Source organism: Xenopus tropicalis, chromosome 1, assembly GCF_000004195.4.
Source record: "Xenopus tropicalis strain Nigerian chromosome 1, UCB_Xtro_10.0, whole genome shotgun sequence".
Lineage (NCBI taxonomy): Eukaryota > Metazoa > Chordata > Amphibia > Anura > Pipidae > Xenopus > Xenopus tropicalis.
Genome location: NC_030677.2, coordinates 100,188,960 through 100,213,216, shown reverse-complemented (window position 1 = coordinate 100,213,216; position 24,257 = coordinate 100,188,960). Strand labels below are relative to the sequence as shown.

At 38.9% G+C, this 24,257-nt stretch overlaps 3 protein-coding genes across 7 annotated transcripts in view; 1 reads left to right on the top strand and 2 right to left on the bottom strand.

The window, feature by feature from the left end:
* Positions 1 to 615: 615 nt before the first annotated feature.
* Positions 616 to 13,510, bottom strand: LOC779531 (THAP domain-containing protein 1). Its single transcript, XM_002937376.5, has 6 exons — positions 13,329 to 13,510; positions 8,983 to 9,079; positions 6,669 to 6,942; positions 5,695 to 5,793; positions 4,023 to 4,099; positions 616 to 2,230 (listed from the first exon to the last, which is right to left on the bottom strand). The coding sequence occupies exons 2-6, from the start codon at positions 9,051 to 9,053 to the stop codon at positions 1,747 to 1,749; spliced, it is 1,005 nt and encodes a 334-aa protein (XP_002937422.2). The 5' UTR covers positions 9,054 to 9,079; positions 13,329 to 13,510; the 3' UTR covers positions 616 to 1,746.
* Positions 13,511 to 13,685: 175 nt separating this feature from the next.
* polr2e (polymerase (RNA) II (DNA directed) polypeptide E, 25kDa) lies at positions 13,686 to 21,267 on the top strand. The gene is given in 7 exon segments (NM_001016473.2): positions 13,686 to 13,752; positions 13,963 to 14,137; positions 14,236 to 14,351; positions 15,967 to 16,047; positions 17,524 to 17,582; positions 18,314 to 18,392; positions 20,721 to 21,267. Coding segments are annotated over 7 exon segments (633 nt in total). The 5' UTR covers positions 13,686 to 13,695; the 3' UTR covers positions 20,787 to 21,267.
* Positions 21,251 to 24,257, bottom strand: part of arhgap45 (Rho GTPase activating protein 45) — a 47,623-nt gene continuing 44,616 nt past the window's right edge. For 3 of the 5 annotated variants that reach the window (XM_012967502.3, XM_012967587.3, XM_012967615.3), the window contains 4 exons: positions 22,873 to 23,096; positions 22,512 to 22,740; positions 22,324 to 22,441; positions 21,256 to 21,939 (listed from right to left, as the gene is read on the bottom strand). In XM_012967502.3, the coding sequence (XP_012822956.2) occupies positions 21,587 to 21,939; positions 22,324 to 22,441; positions 22,512 to 22,740; positions 22,873 to 23,096 (924 nt within the window). In that variant the 3' untranslated portion in view covers positions 21,256 to 21,586. 5 annotated transcript variants of the gene reach the window in all.

Sequence of the window (24,257 nt, the reverse complement as noted above, 5' to 3'; positions counted from 1 at the left end):
CAACTAGGAGCAGGCACACAGTGTTAGACTGGTGTGTTTGGGAAGAACAGAATCAAGGGCCCACTCCCTGCTATACTCTGCCACTGCACTACATCTCTTCTGCTACTGATTATCAGACAACAGTAATCCGGCCCACCCACCAACTGGTGAAAATGGGGCCCACCAGTTTTTTTCCACATCTTTGACCAGACTAAAATAAATTTTCTCTCCAAAGCCAAGACCCAGAAGAGATGTTTAGTACAATGAACTAATATGAATGAACCAAAAAGCACATAGAAACAGAGAAAAAAGTAGGGATGCATAGAGTTCAGGATTCAGCAAAAATTCAACCTTTTTCAGCAAGACACGGTGTCTGGCCAAACCAAATCCAAATCCTTAAAATCATGCGACTTTTTGCCACGTAAATATGGAAATAAAACAATTTTTACTGCACACTTCTATTTAACCCTTCCTTGTTCTAATTTGCATGTGCAAATTAGGATTCAGATTCAGTTCGGTAATTTGGCCGAACCCAAAAATAATGGATTCAGTGAATCCCTATAAAAGAAGTTTCTTATTGGCAGAAATAAACTGGATTTAAGCCATTCATGAAGAGACAAGCACACAAAATGTATATAACATCAAAACTATTTATTATCACCCTCACATACAATTAGAAAGGAACTTCATCTTGGGAACCTTTCTAAACCCAATAAGAGCATTGAATTTCTCCCCACTTTATGCTGGAAAAGACAGTTACCCCACATTTACAAATATGGTAACGGATCCGAGATCACAGGATGTATGGTGAATGAGCAGAATGCGTCATCTTCATCATTAATGACTGACTCCCTTATGTGCTCAAGTGTGACAAGAAGAAATATATGTATGGGAGGGGAAGGTTTTATTTTTGAACTGGGTGAAACAACTAGAGGTATAGCAGCCCTACAGCTGTGAAAATCATGAACCCTCCCAGCAACCCATACATCTGTTCTACAAAGACAAACACTTTGCATCCAATAAGCTATATTTGTCAAGCTGCACAAAGCAGTGGTGTTCCATTTGTAAAATACAACTTACTGTATCAAATTTGCACAGAGGCAAGAGAATCGGAACTAACTATAAATTCACAGTCCAGGATATGTATACAGAATGAACCCCTTAAACAGGTTTACATATAAAATATGCATCGTAAGAGTTGGAATGCTTTAAAGACCTTATTTTAGTGGTCGTTTATACCATAATATTAAAGCCTCACACACCAACTGTCTTTTAGATGTTTGTGTTACTGACACTAACAACCTCATAATACTTAATTTCAGGCTAGATTGACACAGTACATAACATTATAATATAACGAACATGCAAAAAAAAAAATGACCAAATGGAACAATGCTTAGCATATATATCCATTTATAACATACTAAAATTTAAAGGTGACCTTTCCTTTTAAAAAAGGAATTTGTCTTTAGGTTATTTTTTAAAAAACTTTACATGAAGCTTATTGTCTCACATTGCGAATTGTAAACAAAAAAATCCCAGTACGCTCAACAGGTCATCTATTTAAATGAGGACATAAAAAATGTTGCAAGGGTGTATTTATTTATATGAACTGGGTCAGGTCATCTTAATACATCTTATAGGTATGTTAAGTCCTTGTTCATTTGCAAAAGGATTGATGATGTACAACAGTTAAAAAAAAGGCAAAAATTAGAAAATACAAATGTTTTTTTCTGCTGCCGAAGCTTTTGTAAACAATTATCATGATCATAAAATGCTTTCGAGTTGAATTTGGCAAAAGTTAGAGCTCTCCTTGTTCTTTTTTCTTAATTCTTTAATGTGCTCATACAAGCTATTTATTCTTTGTCGCTGCCTTTGTACTTGTCTCTGCAGAGTCTTTACGTTTTTCTTCAGAGTGAGAATAGTAGGATTGAAACTGTTTCTCCTTTTGCCACTGCTGGTTTGTGCTGATGAATAAGTGTGATCCTCGGTGATGCATTCTTCTTCCTGACCCAGTCTGAAAGCCATACGTTCAGCTACCCGCTTCTTTCTTCTCTTCTTCCGTTTAACGTGGAAAATGGAAGGCACTACATTGCTGCGAAGCTTAGGAGCCAGTGTTCCTGTACAAGCAATAATATCTTCCTCCTTAAAATGATCACTACAGATTCTGCAAGAAATGGTGGGTTTCCAGTATTTTTTTTGAATTGCCAGAACCCATTTACCCAGTAGCTCTGGATCCTCCATAGGCATCCTGTTAGCAGTGCAGAGGAACACAGTGTTAAATGTATAGAACTGCACGAGTTAAATGTTCATTTATATATATTTCATGTTTAAAATATATAAATATTTAATGGTCTTAAAAATAAAAAAAAGTAGGCTCTCTTTTGCCAATTGATTAAAAAATAGTGTGTGAGTTATTTTATTTAAACATTGTTTTGACCCTTACTGGGGCTTTTGTCAAGATACCACACTACAATTAAAATCAAATAGAAATAGAAACTCCTTATCAGGATAGAAAAACACACAGCCCAATTGAATAAAATATTAGACTGCCACCTAAAGGTAAGAAGATGTCATGAAGTTCTTCAATATTCAATACAAAGCTTAAAATTGCATAATTAACAAGTATCTAAGAATGATACATATGAACGACACTTGTTTAAACCTTAGGGGAAACAGTATTTAATATTTGAAACCAAAAGGTTTCCCTTTAAAAGCAATATTAAACAACAATCTCCACCACTACTGGGTCTGGGTATTTGTGGGTCTTGGTATCTGTACTCATGAAACAAAAAGTTGGAGAGCCATGATATTTATACAAGGGCATGCCTGTCGTACTATTTCATAATGCTGCCCCTAGTGGATATTATACATCTGAAGGATATCACATGTAGAAATATAATTAATCTTGCCATACACTATAAGATCTGTTATATCAGTCTAATCTGATCATTTGGCCCTAGGGCCAAACATTTGGATTACAATAAGAATACTAACAGTTGAAGCAAGAACCACATCAATCAAACTTGCCCAGCTGACATCTGGGCAACTTTCAGGCCGATACTGGTTATGTAGGTCTGTTGGGAAGACACAGGCAGATAAGTGCCAAATCAGTCTGAAGGACCCGAATTGGCAGCTCAAATCTGCCCATGTATGGCCAACTTTACTTTCATGATTCACATACAGGACAAAGGGTAGGAATGAAACATTAAACTTAAGCCATCTTCAGGACAGGTTGAACATTTCAGCTAAAAACTTCAGCCTTCAGGACAGGTCCTGAAGACAGCTTAAGTTTTGAGCCTAAACATTGAATAATAGTCCTGAGAGTGCGTTTTTTTTGTTCCTAATGATTATGTGATCGTAATCCTGCACCCAGCAGTATTTTTGGTTTTCTGTCTGCACCATATTTTGATATATAATGGCAAAAGTAATACATTTTTTTATTAGAAATTTATTTTTAAGAGCATTAGAAATATCTTTTGTGTAAAAGAAAGACCATAAAAAGCTGACTAAATGCTTGAGTGGTAAAATCTTCCTGGTATTTATTTTCCTCAGGCACATTTATTCAAATATCAAACAGTATGAAAAGTGTTAAATATTTATGATGGTCTCCCTGAGAAACTAGACCAGAATCAGGGGATGCACCACAGACCAGGTATTTCTAGTATAGTAGACATCCCATCTAGGGTAGTTATTTTGGGAGCACAAGCTGGGGAGGATACACACGTGGAGGTTAGATGCTGTGATAACTCTGCTCTACCATGGGTGACTAACGAGTTGTATCAATCTCTAGGACAGTTTGTATATGTTTAATCTAAATAATATCCCCATTGGACATAACTATGATTTTTCCAGGAATACGAGACAAAATAAAGAGTTATTTAAGAACTTTTGCTTTAGCCGAACGGATGCAGCCTACAGAATTTGTGTTTGACACCAAGAAATAAATAGTCCAGAAACTAATAACTTTACAGTAAGAATCATCATTGCTATAAAAATACTAGGAAATAAATAATATTTTTATTTTTAATTAAAAATATTACCTGAAAAACACATTTTCACAACCATCATAGAAAAGATTAGTACAGCGATTGGCCACACAAGGTATTTTCCCATCAGTCTAGAAGTAAAAAAAAATATTATTACCTCTAAGTCTTCACTGCATATAAAAAAAACTGGTTACTGTTAATTTAAAAATTTAAATTTGGAGGGGGTAAGGTATCAGTGGTGCATATCAATTCGGGGGGGGGGGGAGGGATTTAGGGGACATCAACCCCTAATTTAATTAATTACACTTTCTTTATTTCAAAACAAAAAACATTTTGGCAGTATCCAAACATATATTCTTTAATACACCACCTTAAACCTGGAGTAAGCCATTAAAGTAAGTGGGACAAATTCAGGTGGCAAGCAATTTCTGCCAGGAAAAGTGCAGTAGGACTTGGGTTAGGGTATAGGAAGAGGCAGAATAGGTTTAACAGGTAAATGGACTTTACTTTAACACTTGCGGAAAGGAATTTCAAAAGTTTATTCAACCTCGATGGAGAAGATTTAGCGCAGGTGACACGTTCCATGTGCTATAGCCCTTAAAGAAGAAGGAAAGGCTAATAAAGAGTTCATCTCAAGCTGCAGGCATACCTTCAGTTCTCTCAATAGTGCCCCTAAGTCTCCCCATATTTCTCCCGTTCAGATGATCAGAAGTTTCATAGGGAAAAAAATGCTGAGACCTGTAAAAAAAAGTTCCCATAATGCCTCGCTCCTCCACCAAGACAAAGACCGGTGTACATGCGCAGTTTGTAAGACTATGAGGAAGCTTCCTGCTGATTGGCTTAGATCAGGAAGGGAGTTCTTAGCATTCTTGTGGGAGGGGAGAGAGGAGAGAGCTGTATGTCACAGGAAAACAGACAGCAAATCCTGTTTCTTTTGATAGAGAACTCAGTGCAGCATTTCTGTTAGTGCTTATGACTGTATTTACATAGACCTTTCTGATAAAGCTTACTTAGTTTTTACCTTTCCTTCTTCTGTAAGGTGAGTGTGCATTTTATTTTAAAGCAAGCTGTCCCCTGTGACATTTGCCAAAACATACAGATGGCTATTCCAGACCTAAGATATATATTACAGTGATTTCAAATTACAGTTTTGGTTTTATTATTTGCATATTATTTTTCAAAAAACATTTGTGGCCTAACAAATATGTGAAAAATCTAAAATTAACAGTTACATGTGCAACTTAATCAAAATAACAAATCTCTCTGAAATAACCTGTTTAGTATAGTACAACTGTTACTATGGCTATTTTTGGCCATATCTAAATGATCTGTAAGGTTTACCTTCCATAAAAAACAATAAATATTGTCTTTGCATAATTGCATTCATAGATTCCCCAGACACCAGTACAAGCTCTATCTCTTTATAAGCACTAGGGGGCAATTATTGCTGCCCATAAAGAAATGTCAGTTTAATTTTGCAGAAGCATGTTCTGGCAGTTTTTTCAAAAATTAAAATATACAAACAAAGAATGATCCCTGTACATGGTACATTATGCCCAAATGCCTTATTATATGTATATATATATTATATTATATGTATATAGACAGTAACCTTTACTTATAAATGGGATATATTTCATTACACTTTTAACAAGAGAGGAAATGGGGATGGGAGGTGACAATGACAAACAAACTTGTGTTTTTTTTAGGAAATTGTTTTACTCACAGCTGTAACTATTTCCTGAGAAGAGCCTGAGTCCTTTGAGGTAGTATTGTCCTCCAGTTTACTGCTTGAGGGACATTTCTCCACATCTGTCTGGATGATCTGAGAACAAAGTATCAGACTTTTACAGATGTTAACAGCAAGCAGAGGTATGCAGTCTTCTCTATACAGCATATAGTATATGGGCATATTTGATTAGCATGGAAAGTGTGATGATCGAATTGCCATTCTGTACTGGCAGCCACTTTCCATTCTATCAGTCATGTTTACTAAAACAGAAAGCATTCACCCAAACACTGATAAATACTAAATTATATTTCTCCAAGAAGGCTTCATTATTTCCTTTTATAGTCTGAGATTTAAATGGTTCATTAGCATGCTCCCCAGCCCAACATCGTTTCATAACGCAAACAACTCAACAATGCTGTTTTTAAGTAGTGTTTAACAAACTGTTGATTCTGAAATCAGCCAGAAGGTAAAAACTTGCTGTGACAACTCACAGCAAATTGTGTTGCTTGCATTTAAAAAAAAATGAATTAATTATCTTGTTCAATTATTAGGGATGCACCAAATTTGTAGAATCCAGCCTTTTTCTGAAGGATTCGACCGAACGTAATCTGATTTAGCATTAATTAGCATGTGCAAATTAGCATTCAGAAGGGTTAAATGGTAGGGGGGGGGGGGGGGGGGCGTTTTTTAACTCTTCCCGATATGCTATTAGGATTCGGATTCGATTTGAGATTTGTCAGAATCCATCAGGGTGGGTTCGGCCAAACCAAAAAAAGTGTGTTTGGTGCATCCCTAACAATTATGTTGATGTAACGACTTTCAAACTCTTGCGTTTTTATGCGTATTTATGCTACATGTGCCTGCACCCGAGCGTATTCCATTCATTCGGGTGCAGGCACAAGTAGGAGGCGTAGGGTGGAATTTTTGGCAATCGTTTCTCCGCTTGTGATTTCTTATGATTCTGTTACCTGAACCTCTGTTTTATTGTGTACTTCTTTTCTATTTCGTTCCTTATCCTCTTTTTCTCTTTTAAGCCTCTCTTTTAAATCGTCTGGAAAGCCATCAAATACAGAAGGTACAGCATCTAGTCTCAGCCGAGGAATCTGAGCTCCTGGGCGCAGCATGTAATCATTAAGTGTAAAGTGATCACTGCAGATTCTACTGGTTTCTGAGGGCATCCAGTTCTTTCGTCGAATTGCTGCGATCCAGTCAAAAAGCCGTTTACGATCTTTCATAGGGAACCTGCCAAAGACAATCCACAAAAAATGACTGACACACATAGGGGCAGATTCATGAAATCATGAGTTAGAATCCCGAATGGGATATCATGAAAATGCTTACGAAAAAATCGTATTGGTCACGATAATATCGTATTGGCGATCCTAAAATGTCACTAAATTTTCGTACCAAACGATTGTAAACAGAGGGAAAACCTTTCTGATTTTTTTGCGCAAGCGACGAAAAAGTTGCCGAATGAACGCTCCGAGCATTCATGTCTTAGTAAATCTGCCCCTTAGACTTATACATGTGGCATTTTCCCCGCTGGCATAAAACTATCAATACACTCTGATCAACTACCTACTTAGAAAGCACTGACAAGTATGACCTCCACTTCTCTGTGCTCATTTGGGGCAGATTGCAGCACACTTGAGCACTGTCAGGCCGACAAATGGCTTGTGCGAGTACTGACAGGTGGATACTTGCCTATCTGTACTTACTGAACAGGGTGCAGACAAGAGTTTTCTCTTGCAAATCAAGTCAGCAGGGTCTTCATACATTATACTAAACAAGCTGGATTCAACTTACTAAAAGGATTTTAGAAAGATACTCTTGCTCTTAATACAAATATATGGGCATTAACTTTCACCCTGATGAAAGTGATGTTCTGTGGCGTATATAAAAGCACTAAGGGTAAGCCAAACCAACCAGACGTCCTAGGCATCCCAGCCAGGGACGGGAGAAATATGGAGAGACTTAAGGGCACTATTGAGAGAACTGAAGGTATGTCTGCAGTTTGAGATTAACACTTTATTAGCCTTTCCTTCAGTATGACCTATTGCCCTAAGTCAGGGCTGTCCAACTGGCGGACCCCCCTCTGTGTGGCCCCCCACCTGTCTGGCTGCTTTGATGGCTTACCTTTGTGTATTACCTTTAAATGGTATCAGTACTGAGATTAACTGCCCCCCTGCATTGCTCACACCTCAGATTCAGGCTGTAATCCCCCTGTATTGTTTAATCATGTAATCCCCTGTACTGTTCACACCTTTTAATGCCTTCATTGTTTTCCCCCTGCAGTGTTCACACCTCAGGCTCTGGCTGTAATCACCCACATTGTTCCCCTGTTCACACCTCAGACATTCCCTCTGACACATCCAGCATTGTGTCACTGTATGCTGCCTGTGTGTGCAATAGGGCAGGCATAGTATGGCACACATAGGCAGGGGTGGGCAGGAATAGTATGGCACACATAGGCAGGGGGGGCAGGCATAGTATGGCACATATAGGCAGGGGAGGGCAGGCATAGTATGGCACACATAGGCAGGGGAGGGCAAGCATAGTATGGCACACATAGGCAGGGGAGGGCAAGCATAGTATGGCACACATAGGCAGGGGAGGGCAAGCATAGTATGGCACACATAGGAAGGGGAGGGCAAGCATAGTATGGCACAGATAGGCAGGGGAGGGCAAGCATAGTATGACACACACAGGCAGGGTAGGGCAGGCAGAGTATGGCACACATAGGCAGGGGAGGGCAGGCAGAGTATGGCACACATAGGAGGGGTAGGGCAAGCAGTACTCTGCCTGCTCTATGCCTTTCCTATGCTGCCTGTTTGTGCCATACTCTCCCTGCCCTATGCTGCCTGTGGAAGGTGAACCTGGCAGGGGTTTGTTCCTGGAGTTTGGCATTTGAAATAGTCATTATATGGTCCCCAAGGTGTGTAATTATATGCTGGGGGGTTGCTGTGCTATCCACAGAAGAGGAGGAGGCATATCGATTTAAGTGTATGACATAATATAATTCTTTCATATATAAATGAAGGGTGATATCCCTTCAGTGAGCACCAACCATTGGGTTTTTGCTGTGTTGCCACCATTAATGTGGGGATGGTCTTAAAAGCTCTTGTGATAGCATGGGTGTAGTTTGAAGTGGGTGTGGTTTAAAAAAGGGGAGTGGTCAAAACTGGCTTCCATTATCGGCCCTCCACCATGTAGGCAAGAAAAATTCCGGCCCTCGGTACCACAGAAGTTGGACAGCACTGCCCTAAGTGAACAAATACTTACCTAAAAAACTGCTTTTTACATCCTTTGAAAAACCGGTTATTACAGCCATATGCTACACATGTCATTGGCATTCTCTCAGGTCTAAAGAATACTCAGTCTAATAGAGAAACAAAATGAATTATTGATAAGTGACATTTACATATGCATATTTTAAAGAAATACGATGTACTGTTAAAAAAAAATTGTGTTTGCTTTAGAAACACTACTATGTTATATGAATAAGCTGTTGTGTAGCCATAGGGGTAGCAGAAAACAGGTAAGCTCCCTAGAATACAGTGGAATTTGTTCTTACACAGGAAGATCAAATCAGTGGTCAAATGCCATGTACAGCTTTCTAGAGTACTACAGACTGCATCTATTGGAATCAACACATATAAAACACTTTACTATGTGGCCATCCTAGGCAATCGCACAAAAACGCTTCTTCCACATCTTTTGCGATTACCTTGGATCAGTGCATGTAAAGTGTTTTACCTGTGGCCAGGGCCGCCATCAGAAATCACGGGGCCTCTCACAACAAATTTTTTTGGGCACACCCCCAATGGCCCCTCCCATCAATACAAAGGACATACAGACATCGGTAGCCAGGGCCCCCTAAAACTTTGGTAGCCAGGGCCCCCCTAAAACATTGGTGGCCAGGGGTTATGTTTTGCATTGGTGCCAGGGCAGGTACCCCCTAAATCATTGCTAGCCAGCCCAGGGCCCCCTAAAACATTGGTGGTCCTCCCCCAAATTACTCATACAATGGCCTGCACCCCACTGCTTCCTTCCGCATCCTTCGGTCCCCCCCACCAGCATCCTTCTGTTTCTTCCCAGGCCACCCAAGCATCCTCCTGCTCCCCCCCCCAGCATCCTCCTGCTTCCTCCCAGGCCCCCCAAGCATCCTCTGGCTCCCCCCAGACCCCTCCAAGCATCCTCCTGCTGCTTCCTCCAGGGCCCCCCAAGCATCCTCCTGCTTCCCCCAGGGCACCCCCAGCATCCTTTGGCTCCCCCCAGGCCCCCCTCAAGCATCATCCTGCCCCACCCCCAGCATCCTCCTGCTTCCCCCAGGGCCCCTGCCCAAGCATCCTTCAGCTTCCCCCAGGGCCCCCCCAAGCATCCTTCAGCTTCCCCCAGGCCCCCCCCCAAGCATCCTTCAGCTTCCCCCAGGCCCCCCCCCCAAGTATCCTTCAGCTTCCCCCAGGGCCCTCCCAAGTATCCTTCAGCTTCCCCCAGGGCCCCCCCAAGTATTCTTCAGCTTCCCCCCAGGGCCCCCCCAAGTATCCTTCAGCTTCCCCCCAGGGCCCCCCCCAAGCATCCTTCAGCTTCCCCCAGGCCCCCCCCCAAGCATCCTTCAGCTTCCCCCAGGGCCCCCAAGCATCTTCCCCCCTTCCCTCCGGCTTCCTGCTTCCTCCGGCGGTGTCCTCCGCTATGTGCCGCGGCTCCCCGCTACTTCTGCGTTTTTATAAGGTTGCGCCCCGTGCGTGTGACGTCAGTACGCACGGGCGCAACCTTATAAAAGCGCAGATGTAGCTGGGAGCCACAGGGGCCCGTGGCACATAGCGGAGGACACAACTAAAGACAGGGCCCAGACTTGATAAAAGGGGGATAAGAAAATTCTAGCACGGCCGGGGTGTGTACCATCTATCCTTCTGTATAGGAAGGAGTCAGGCTAGGATCGATCAATCGATCGTCGCATAGTGGATTCTGCCCTGCATCGCTGTATCGCCCTATTTCAAATGACCGGAAGCCAAGTTTTAGCAGGTATTTTCTAATAAAGCATTCAAAATAATAAATGGTGTGCAGGATAGGGCAATTATTGGGGCAGGGTAAAATTGATTTTTTACTTAAAAATTTTTAGTGTTACTTTTCCTTTAAAGTGACCCTCACTTCTAGAAAATGTTCTATAGCACTCCATTTCTTTTTATGGAACTCTAAAAAATACCCAGTGGTTGTTTTACCTTATTTAGAGATAGGTGCCACACAGTCTGGCTCCTTATCTTTGTTAAATCACTACATTCACTAAGATTAATTAGACTAAATGTTTGTTGTAAATCCTTAAATGCTGTTACAATAAATGACTAGCTGATGCATAATTGTTTTCATTTATCTTTCATTTCTAAATTATAGTACACAAGAGTCATGAATATCCTATAAATGGTGCTTAGTGATGGAAATTCTGCCACATGAATCACTGAAAGTTCTGTATTATAAATAATGTACCCTGTTGTAAAATATAAAGATTTTAAGTGTCACCACAGCATTCCATGACTTGTATGGGAGCCTTCAGCCTCATGCTTTTACATGGTCATGGAACTCCTCTGTGATTTATAATATAGTGAATAATGTACTCCCTATTGTAGTCATTGAGGAGTTCCATGACCATATAAAAGCACAAGGTTGAAGGCCGAGTGCTTTTAATACAGGTCATAGGTGACTTCTAATATCCTCATATTTTACAAGAGGGAGTTAATTATTAATAACAATATACAAGTTTCAGTGAGACACATGACACAAATCATATCACTAAGCACTTATTATAACTGATGACATCAATAACACAGTTTATAAGGATTTAATATATTATATTCTTCTATAAAAGGGTTCATTAAACATAAAGCCCTTCGTTCCTCTGAACCTCACTTTTAATTTACGATTACGTTGCATCTTTTTAAAAAAGTTGTGGTAACTAATCTACAAATGATTGGTTGCAGTGACCCTGCTGCGATTAGTTGCTGTAACAGCGGTTTTTTTTTTTTAAAAAGTTGCACTAATCTGCAAATGATTTTTTAAAAAGTTGCAGCAACTAATAGCCCTTAGGGCTGTGACACACGGGGAGATTAGTCGCGTTTCGACAAATCTCCGTTGACACAGGCGACTAATCTCCCTGCAATGCCATCCCACCGGCTAGAATGTAAATCGTCGGTGGGATGGCATACGTGACACCGTGATTTGCGAAATCACCGAAGTTTCCTCTCAAGGGTGGGATTTCATTGCGGGGAGATTAGTCGCCCGCGGCAACGAAGAGTTGTCACAGGGTGACTAATCTCCCTGTGTGTCATGGCCCTAAAACTTTTCTGTCTTACTGCGCCTTACATTTGGAACCCTATCCCTTAATTTCTCCAGAGACAATCTCCCCTTAGTGTTTAAGAACTAAACTTAGAGCACTCATACAACACCTGATCTGGGAACTAGCACTTATATCGCATTGTCACCCACTTTAACCTGCAGCACTAATATCCTCCTATTGTGTCTGTAAGTTACCCTCCCATTTAGATTGTAAACAGAGATGTCCACCCTCTTGTCTCTTTGATTGTTAAAGGGATACTGTTGTGATTTTTATGGTATACTTTTTATTTCTGAATTACACTATTTACATAGCAAATAATTCAGTCTACCATTTAACATTTTATTCTTGAACCAACAAATGTATTTTTTTAGCTGTAATATTGGTCTATAAGCAGCATTGTGCAAGTCTGAGCTTTCAGAAGGAGCCAGCGCTACACATTGGAACTGCTTTCAGATAACCTATTGTTTCTCCTACTTCCATATAACTGAAGGAGTCACAAGCTGGAATTGGATTTCTTACTATTGAGTGCAATTCTGAGATCTACTGGGAGCTGCTATCTTGCTACCTTCCCATTATTCTGCCGATTGGCTGCTGGGAGGGGGTTCATATCACTCCAACTTGCAGCTCAGCAGTAAAGTGTGAGTTCAGAGCACAGGTCACATGACTGTGGCACCCTGGGAAATGAAGAATATGGCTAGCCCAACGTGAAATTTCAAAATTAAATATAAAAAAAATCAGTTTGTGTTTTTGAAAAATGGATTTCAATGCAGGATTCTGCTGGAGACGCTCTATTAACAGATATGTTTTTAAAAAATACGTTTTTCCCGTGACAGTATTAATTTAACGTATTGTATCCTTACCTTGTATTTACTATCATACTTTGTATTTATTTTATTGTAATAGTCCCGTTTATTCTATTCATTTATTGTCCTACTGTACAGCGCTGGGTACATAAGTAGTGCTATATAAATAAAAATATATATACATACATAAAGATAATATTATATATCAAAATGGGGCTTGGGGCAAAAATAAAAAAAAATCTTAATAAAACACTGCTCGCCTTAAAACAGTTTAACAAGTATTTCTAAAGAATATTTAGTTTACGTAATTCTTGTAGTTAGCCTATCATTGGCACATTACCACACCCTCTTTTGCCAATAACTAATCCCTATACCTTTAGAGGGTTAACTCTTAAACTTAGCCACTTATAATATTAATGCAGAGCGCCATGTAACTATGTGACGCAATATAAATACACGAAGACGATGAATATAGGAACGGTAGTAATACCCACCAACAAAATGGTGATCTTTACAAGAACATGTACGCCGGCTTCTTGCCTACCACAAACATGGCCGAGCCCTTCAACTGCGACGATGCAATTTCTTTGGTCTTCCTTAGCGTGATACCGAAACTTGAACAAATTCTACAACCCGAATAGCCACCTTCAGCAAAAAAGGGAAACGATATTATGCGCAACTTTATTCCTTTTCCACAGTGCAGTTTTAAGCTAATAACACGTCCTCAGAGATACCCCACAGCAGTATTCGCTTGTAGCCATCAGGCAGAGTGAGGGCAGCCCATGTAGGGTCCTCCTGCAGCCCAGGGAGCCGAGCTCCGGAAATCGCGCTCTTCTTCCTGTTTGGTCTCGTGGAGACAACATGGACGATGAGGAGGAAACTTACCGGTTGTGGAAGATCCGCAAAACTATTATGCAGGTGAGAAAATTGAGTTTTAAATCTTTTTGTGTTATAATCTTCGCCTTTTTCAGTAATTCGAACTCAGCTACGTTGTGTTGGGTACCATTCATTTCTGCTTCCAGCATATACTTCTACTGTACTCTTCGTCCCTGTCACTTTTACTTTTGTGCTTTACCTCATCTGTCTCCATATTACCTGTTTCACTCGCATCCTTCTTTCCTTCGCCAGCTGTGCCATGACCGTGGTTACTTAGTAACGCAGGATGAATTGGATCAGACACTGGATGAGTTTAAAGCCCAGTTTGGGGACAAACCTAGCGAAGGGCGCCCTCGCCGAACTGACCTGACTGTATTAGTAGCTCATAATGATGATCCCACAGACCAAATGTTTGTTTTCTTCCCAGGTGAGTAGGTGCAAAAAAAAAAAAAAAAACAGTGACTGGCTGAAGGGTCTATACATGCAGACAAAGGATTATTACATGTTTGCCTGTCTTATTTGTAGAGGAACCCAAAGTTGGCATTAAGACAATTAAGATGTATTGCCAGAGAATGCAGGAGGAGAACATTACGAGGGCTTTAATCGTGGTGCAGCAGGGAATGACCCCATCTGCCAAACAGGTAATTCTGCCAGCTAACGTGCACCTTACCTAAGCATACTTACTGGGTGAACTGCAGTTCTGATCCAAAGCTTTTATAAATGAAAATGTACAGATAAAATATATACTACTCCGATGAATTAATTTTCTATGTGATTTGTATGTTTTGCTGGCAAAAGACACCTAAGCTTTATTTTTTATCTTAAAAATGGGATAAGTTTGAAAGACCCTTCTTTAAAAAGGAATACACCTATTATTAAAACTATAGATCTCATCTGCTAAATGCAAAAAAGTGCAATTTGCCATATTACCCCTCAGTGCAGCATCCTTCCTGCAGCATAGGCATACACTTACATGGTTGTCAGTCATGTGCAGTTCAGCTTCCACAACCTTGATTGGCTATGAGTGCATAAGGAGGCCCAGTGCTTAAAGGAACAGTAACACCAAAAAATGAAAGTGTATAAAAATAATTAATATATTATATACTATTGTTTTGCACTGGTAAAAGTTGTGTGTTTTCTTCATAAACACTACTGCAGTTTATATAAATACCCTACTGTGTAGCCACGGGGGCAGCCATTTAAATTGAAAAAAAGAGAAAAGGCACAGGTTGCTAAGCAGATAACAATTAAGTAGCAGATTCCCATTGTATTCTACACAGTTTATCTGGTATCTTCTTATGTAACCTGTGCCTTTTCTCCTTTTTTCAATTTAAATGGCTGCCCCCATGGCTACACAGCAGCTATTTCTATTAACTATAGTAGTCTTTCTGAAGCAAACACGCAACTTTTACTAGTGCAGGGCAACAGTAAATTATATTTTAATTATTTTAAAACATTTTTATTTTTTAGTGTTACTGTTCCTTTAACACCAGGCCCAGACTGCCAGTCTGTGGATTCTGGCAAATGCCAGAGGAACTGCTGTAAGATCCCACAGACAGTTGCTGTTTGGGCCTTTGTGTATTTGAAATATTAGGGCCTATTTTGAATCTCAGCCTGGGTCTGCATAACACCAGGTCAAACCAGATGTTAAGCACAGGGCTTGGGTGCAAGTAGGTGCAGGTCATATGCGTATGCTGTTTAAAATTTGCAATTCTGGCTGATGAACTAACATAGTCATATTATCCAAGTATAAGCAGGTTACCGTTTTATGTTCTCTGGCAAGTAAGATAAAGGCAGACGTTTACTAGTTAATTAGTTACTAGTTAATATTGTATGATTATTACTTAATACTACTACCACGTTTTCTAAAAACAGGATCGAATCACTTTATTTGCCTGATGGAAAGGTAAAGGACAACTATAAACCTTCTCTCCTATGATATAGGAAAGAGGATGGACCGGTCATTGCATATAAATATGAATGTAACCTTTTCATGCTAAATCATAATAAAGACGTTAAAAAAAAAAATTGGCAATTCTGCACCTACTTCTTGTAAGTGAGCCCTTTTGACTTCAATCCAGTTGAAACCTTGTTTCCTATGCATAGGATAAATACTGCCAAAATCTGAAAAAATATTTTAATTATTAAATTATCAGTTAATGTAGTAAAATGTTTACATGGTGTTAGTCCATAATAAATACTATCCAAAGCTTCTGCCAGCTTTCCTATCTTTATAGCAATCTCTTTATTTTGCAGTCCCTGGTGGATATGGCACCCAAATACATTCTGGAGCAGTTTCTACAACAGGAGCTTCTGATTAATATCACAGAGCATGAGGTGAGTTTTAATACAGAAGGGGAAGAAACACTTTCACTCATACTGAAACGTTTCTGTTATCCATACACACTGACATGTAATAGGTGGGTGCACATGGGAACGTTAGGTGCCTTCTTGATGAGTAGCAGCAGAGTATTGTAATGTGTTAGCCATAGTTTCAGAAAAAAGATTTTAGGTGGTAACATGATACCGTTTAAAATTAATTAACCAATAAACAGTATCACCTTCCCACAAAAATCTTTTTTTTTTTTTTTTTGTGAGTCCATATAGTTTAGAAGTTCATCTTTATTAAGTTCTGTACTGTTTATTTCTGATAGCTCAGGGATTTTACATTTGACCATAACTTTGTAAACTAAAACTCCCAATATGTTGCATTTGTAGCTCGATTGCTGGATGAATTTGTAGTTCGGTACCTCTAATAGCAAATGATAGGCAGGATGTGTAATTCAGAATATAATAAAAGCCCACTACATTTTAATTTTTTTTTTTTTTTGTGTTTCCTTTGCACACTGTAAAAGAATAGTTATAGTTGATAATACTTGTGCTATGCACGTGGTGTTATGTTTTACATTTGTATAACCACAGCTTTCCCAATTACCTGCTTTAGCATTCCTCTCCTATGATACTATAATCACCTTTTAAAAGAAAGCCAGTAGGGTCAAACATAGTTCAGACGTAGGTGAAAAATGTAAATTTCGAAAAGGGATATAACACATTTAGTGTGCTCAAAGGCTGTACATAACAAAAAAACTATGCCAGCATAGGTAATTTACTGTGCAGTTTTGTTGTGGGATATACAATCATCTTCCTGGGTAGAAAGGATGAAAGAGGGCCTTTTTTGTTACTTGTGGCACACTTACAATATGACACGTGGTTCTTCTGTCCCTCCAAATGTGCCACTTGTATTGGCAGTACATCAGAAACCATTTAGATGCATTCAGTGATGCCGCCTTGCAAATTTGCAATGTAGTCCTGTTCTCAAGTGGTAAAGATTTCTCCATGTATAGGGAAGTTTACCTAAAAAAAATCTAACATACTAAAAACTAATTTGTATTTGTTATCTTAAATTGAAATCTTAACCTTCCTGCTGTTTAAATATATCTGCAAATATACAGTACCATACAATCTGTATGTAAATAAGATGCAAACCAGGCTATTGTTAAAATTGCATATTAATACTATTCCCAATATTTTTGAATGTGATTTTATTTTTAGCTCACAACATAGCTAAAGATATATCAGCTATAGTTCCAAGAATATCTTTTATAGCCAGTGAGGTTTCAAGAAGAGCATCCTCCCCAATTCACACCTTAACTGCCATTCAGTGCCCCATGCCTCTGCTAGAAGGCCCCCATTTTGGGGACATATGTATGTTTTTGTTCTACCTTTCGGGTGAAGATTTTGTTATGTGGTTGTATAAGAGCGAGAGATCAGTCTTTGCTTTCCTTTTGTACATCATTTCTCTTTTATTTCCAGTTGGTTCCAGAACACGTGGTAATGACAAAGGATGAGGTGACGGAATTGCTAGCTCGATAGTATCCTTTTTATTAACCTGCTTTTCTTGGAGAGTGATCGGCTTTTGCACACACACATGACGGAACTTGGATCAGAGATAATTGTTCTAATATGATCTTTCTATAGGTTCTGTATATCCCCCATGGATGATAGGAGTGAGTAACAGTTCAGAAGTCACACTGTTCTAATGCTGTTCACTGTTGGACAAAGCAATAGAGTGCCTTACGTTAATTTGAAATAGGTGTTTTTTCAGGTTTTAAAGAGGAGTATCACTTAATTCATCTCTTTAAACACACAGTATGGGACTTGCCAAGAAATTCTCTAGTTAGACCAGCATGGTTTTTTTTTAGCAATAATGTATTTTTTAAATATACTATATTATTTTACTTAAGTAGAGGTATGGGACCCGTTATCCAGAATGCTCGGGACCAAGGATATTCTGGATAAGGGGTCTTTATGTAAATTGGATCTCCATACCTTAAGTCTACTAAAAAACAAGAAAACATTAATTAAACCCAATAAAATTGTTTTGCCTCCAATAAGGGTTAATTGTATCTTAGTTGGGATCAAATACAAGGTACTGTTTTATTATTACAGAGAAAAAGAAAATGCATTTAAAAATCTGAATTATTTCGTTAAAATGGAGTCTATGGGAGACAGGCTTTCCGTAATTCAGAGCTTTCTGGATAACGGGTTTCCGGATAACTGATCCCATACCTTTAATATCATTTGGCCTTAATAACATCTACAGCAAACTTCGGGAGTCTCAGCTTCCCCGTATTCAGGCTGGTGACCCTGTGGCAAGATACTTTGGGTTAAAGCGTGGTCAGGTAAGAGAGAGAGTGTCTATGGCCTTTTATTTCTTTTCTTATTCTATTTTTTTGTTCATTATAATTTTATAGAGACTATAATTTTGCTTTCCTGTAACTTTTTTCAGTGTTTTAGTGTTGGGACTTGAGAGATATCTGTATGTCTAATGAAAATAAAAATACAGCTTCATCATTGCATTGTTTTGATCCTTATAAACATTGCTTTGTATGAAATAATTTATTCCTTAATAGGTTATAAAGGGCTATGACTAACTGGAAGATTAGTCAGCCCTGGTTCACTGCAATGCAGGGGACTAATATCTAGTGGGAAGGCATACGTGCTGCTTTATTTTCTCAAGTTGCATAAAGTTTCCTCTTGCGACTTTGGAAAACAAAACAACACTTATGCCCTTCCCACCAGCAATTTACTTTAGTGCCCGTGGAAAGGCACTTTGAGGTCATTAGTCACCTGTGGATAAGTCTCCCATGGCACTGAGCTCCCTTCTCTAGTATCAACAGGATATTTTAAACCATCGGCTTTTCTAATATATTTATGGAATTGTATGGGAATCATCTTTCAATAAATATTTTTTTCCAGACAGACAAATTCATCAGTCTGAAAAAAGCCACAATATCTGTGATTGTTGGCACCAGTTCCTGACCTCCTTAGGGTAATAGTGTAATGCAGTCCCTTACTCACCATGTTCTATTGTTAGTTCTAAACTTAAAATCCCTTTGCTTTCCATAATGGTTGGTATAGAGATTGTGGAAAGCAGAGGGGCTTCATGTCATAGAATCTATCACATCACAGTGGATCAAGGTGAGGGTGGGAGTTGTATAACACTGTAAACCTAAGGCAGCTAAGGAACTGGTCCCAGAGATCATGGTTTCTTTTTTTCCCTCTAAGTTAAGATATTGTTTATGCACCTTTTCTACATAAGGTAAATATACCCCCATGTTGACATGAGCTCACGGCAATAGACAAACAGAATTTGCTTTAAATAATACACAAAGAATTGTACTTCTTGTGTTGACCCCTGCATTATTTAAAATGAGTTTGTATGTTCTCTGTGTGGCAGGTTGACTGGCTCCTGATGATTATTGGCCCTATTTTGTGAATTGGCTAGGTAATCTTAAACTTCACTGAGGCAGGGACTTTGTTTCTATAGTGCCAACATATTCTGCAGCACTTTCGAGATTATATATTATTCACATTAGTCCTTGCCCAGTAAAGCTTACAGTCCTGGCACTTTCACACATACCATGGTGAATTTTACCAGCAGACTCAACTTTTCTGTATGATTTTGTGTGGAAGGAAACGGGAGTATTCAGAAGAACATACAAATTCCTTGCAGATAATGCCCTGGCTGGAATTGAACCCAGGACCCCTCAGCACTGTAAGGCAACAGCGATATCCAGTAATACAGCATTGTGCTGCACAAATTATTTGCAATCTATGTAAAGCACCTTGTGTCAGTATATAAATAAAAGATAATAGTTGCATTAACTATAATGAATTGTTCAAGCCCTGAAGTAGATGCACAAGTATGTTTTTGTTTGTTTTTTTTTTTGTTTTTTGTTTTTTTTAAATCCTGGAATATTAAGGATTATCTGTCCTGTCAGAAAATGCCTTTTGGCTGAAAGGAAGTGAATGGGAGTGCAGCCCCTTTATCACACCATTCTATTCACATGAATAGAATGATAAAAAAAGTTCCCATACACCTTTATGGCTCCTTGTATGATATCTATCTGTTTGGGCCAAAGGCCCATTAGTCATTGAACTGTGCAGGTCAGCTGGTATATGGGCACCTTAAAGTGATACTGACACTAAAAAACAACTTTTCAAAATATGAATGTACATTAAAAGTTACCTATAGGTCATGTTGATCATTTTTTACCGATAGGGCTGCTTTGGTAAGTGTTACTTGAAGTTCCTAAACTTGACTGTCCCTTCCCAGCCTTTCAGTTGTAGCTTCTAATGCTAACAGACTCCTGCAGCACAAATATGGCAGCCCCCTCATAGAGGAACATGGGGGATCAGATAGGTAATGTTAAAGCATCAGCCAATAATTTTAAGACAAAATTAATAGCATACAAATACAATCCTATGATTGATGTAAAAAAAAAAAAAAAAAAAAGTTTAATTGCTGGTATCTGTGTCTAAATGATCTAAAGTCCTGGTTGTTCATTAATCCAACATTTTTATAAATCATAGACAGTCCAAGTAATTCCAAAGGGTTCACAAACTTTCTTGTAGCTGTGTGTGTATTATATGTTCTAGGTACATCTACCAGAGATTGTGTATGTTTATATCGCACCCACAGATGCCATATTTGCTTCTTTTCACAGGTAGTTAAAATCATTCGTCCTAGTGAGACTGCTGGCCGTTACATAACTTATCGCTTGGTGCAGTGAGGCATACACATGTTGATGGAAGAGACTTTTCAATTGTGGATATTTTTTATCTGTAAGGAGATGCCTAGATTTATTCTATAGACTGTGGACTACAGCTGCTTTATCAAAGCGCATAAAGAATAAGTTCCATATAAGGTCTATGGTTATACAGTACACATGGAGTAGTGCAGTCAATGCCAGTGCTGGCTCTTCTTTTGCTGCCTATAGAAGACAAACAATCCAAAGCAATTTTGAAATTGCAATTAACAAATGACAACCCTCATTTCAACTAGTTGGAAGTGTTATATATTTGAATAAGGTAAATATGCTGTATATTTGAGGTTATACATTACCAATGTTTTCTTTGCTTTGATGAGACTTTAACAAGAAAAAAAGTTCAGCCAAGTTTTGTTTTTTTATTGAATGGGACAAAATTGTGTATTTAGCTTTTCCCCCATTAGGATGGAATGAATAAAGCTACACTGTTTTATATTAAAAAAAAGTTTTCAGAAGTTTTTATTTCAAGCTGATGCACAAAATATTAAAGTGATATACCCAGCATTTTTACAGATCCCCAGTTTCAGCAAAGACAATTAGTCCTTTTTTGTTTTAGTTCATTATGCTCAATTATTGCCTGAAGGCATATTTGATGATGTTTATGAAGACTTCCTGATCTCAGAATTCACATCAGATTGTTGATAAAGCCTAAACACTGGCATAGGCAAGTATTTTCTGACATCCCAAAGATAAAAATCTCTCTGCCAAAAGGTTTCACAGTACTGATTAGCAGAGACGTTTGAAGGAGGTACTACTCTCTTCCCTCAAACAAAACGAGGACGGCGGTCAGCAGCAGAAGTCACATAAATTTTTCCATGCAGCATGCGAATTGCTGGGAGCTGGGTGTGGCAGTACAAGTGGGGCATAAGGCAGTGACCATTAAGTACAACATTGTTAGATTGGTTTGTATTGTTCTCAGCCAGATTCCCTTGACTTTGATCTCTGTCGTCTTCAGACTCTGATTGGGCCTCTCCCTCGATAGATGGGATGTCTTCTGTGCTTGTCACGCTTGCCTCTTTAGTGAGATGGCCCCGGGTAGATTGGGGTTCCCATGTCCCTGGGATATCTTCTGCAGCATCTGATTCAGAGTCAGATTCCACTGGTGATGCACCTGGTTCTGAAATTGCATGATCATGGAGGAGAAAATGTTATGTGGAAGAGACTTATAAATATACTGTAATTGAACAGTCGGTTCTGGGACAGCAACATGTTTGCTGGTTATTTCGTTGTGCAAAGAGGCAGAAAACATTAAAAGGACACAGGCCAAGAAAAGTAAGTAAAATTACTAAGGAGTTGTGTGGTAACAAATCCTATAGCATCCAATCAGATGTTCGATGTATCTGTACTAGCCAAGTAATAGCTAAAGCTGGTTGATTGCTATACAGAAGTAACTGACCTTATACAATTTGTAAGTATTGTTACTACTGCACCACAGCCTCTAAAGTTTATTCTTTCCATTGCTTCCACTTGTAAATTATCTGTATTAAAATGGTTTCTTTACCTTTGAACACTGGTAGTTGGTATTCTGATGTTTTTTCAGGCAGCTCCTCCTCAACAGTCACTTGAAGTCTTGCTCTGTTGTGTGTTGGAGATGTGTCCTGCAAGAGAGAATTACACACCTAGGCCTTAAAACTTTTAGGAGAAACTTTTTTTGACCACAATGGACATACACATGTACCCTTTTCTTACATCACTAGAGGAATTTTCTGTCCCCTTGTCTGAGCTACTGGCTGGTTCCTGGAAAATAGTGCTATAGAATATAATCAGGGTCTCCACAATTCGTGCCTGGTGAGGATAATCCACAAGTGAAGACAGCGATACAGTTGCATCTGTAGGACGTGGACGCATAAGAGCTGGGCCAAAAACAATCCCCAGGTTACTAGGACTCATCTTGTTCAACTGCTCTTGTTCAGAGACCCTGTAGAGAGAAAGAGGGATTGTTCTCATACAGTCAACATTTCAAACTTCCTCTCTAAAAATTTTTATTAAAGAAAAAATCTAATTATCTATAAAACAAAAAAATCTACTGGTTTTCCCTCAGATCATATACCTGCAAAGGTGCTTCACCAAATATTGAAGAGTAGTCCTGTTCTCGACAGGCAGGTCCTGCAGAAGTTCTTTCAACTGCACAACCATAGATAAAACCTCTGGTTCTGTATTAGGGCCCTTGTCTTGCAGACGAGATCCTTTCCCTGTCTCAATTCCTCTCAAACTTTCTTTTGCTAGACCCATGAGTCCATTGTAGAGACGGAATGGTATAAGGGGCTCTGGAAGCTGGGATAAGACAAGCATTTTTCAACTTGTATAGTTTGATATGTAATACAAAAAGGCAAATTATGCACCCCTTGATGCCAAATTTATATATATATATATATATATATATATATCATCATATAAAAGCACAATGCTACAGGCACAGTAATTTTTACATAGGTCAGAGAACTCAAAAGTGATTTCTAAGATCCTTGTTTTAATGAAAAAGCAGGAGTGGTCCTATTTATATATTTGATGAGTGTTCTAGAACTACACTCCCATGTCTAGGGCAAGACCAGAATCATGGGTGCATTTGGTTACCAGGCGATTGTTTGTCAGAATTATAAGCCAGTGCATCCATGTCCAGGTGATTACCATTCAACTAATGCCACTGATTCCAAGAATTCCATTGCCCTCCCATAGAGCTATTAATGGAAAATTATACGCATGGGCAATGTATGTGTCTGTAGAAATATACTGTACAAGCTCATATGTAAAACCCTGCTTCATCTAAATAACCCATTTTCATATAAATATACTTTTTTTATATAGAATATGCAATCCTAAAAAAACCCTTGCCATTTTAAATACTAAGGGCTGCCCCCTGGGATTGTACGATTCATGGTGCACACAAACAAACCAAGGGATCATATACATATTAGGTCACATCAGCCAATTAATGGACAAAATTTTGTCTTTTACACCCACACTTCATCCTCTTACAGTTAGAGCGTGCTTTATTTCCTGTCAGTTGATCTCTGAGGTAGCACACAGCCCATCACAAGATGATGGCTCAAGGGAAAAAGATGTAAAAATAAAAAAAAGAGCAAAAGTAATTTATATAAGATATATCTTCCTGTTTGGTAAGATTTTTTAATTGGAGACATAATATAATACAGGTATGGGACCTATTATCAAGAATGCTCGGGACTTAGGGTTTTCCGGATAAGGGATCTTTCCGTAATTTGGATCTCCATAACTTAAGGCTGCAAAAAATTATTTAAATATTGAATAAACCCAATAGGCTTGTATTGCATCCAATAAGGATTAATTATATCTTAGTTGGGATCAAGTACAAGGTACTGTTTTATTATTACAAGGAAAAAGGAAATCATTTTTAAAAATTACAATTATTTGCTTATAATGGAGTCTATGGGAGATGGCCTTTCTGTAATTCTGAAC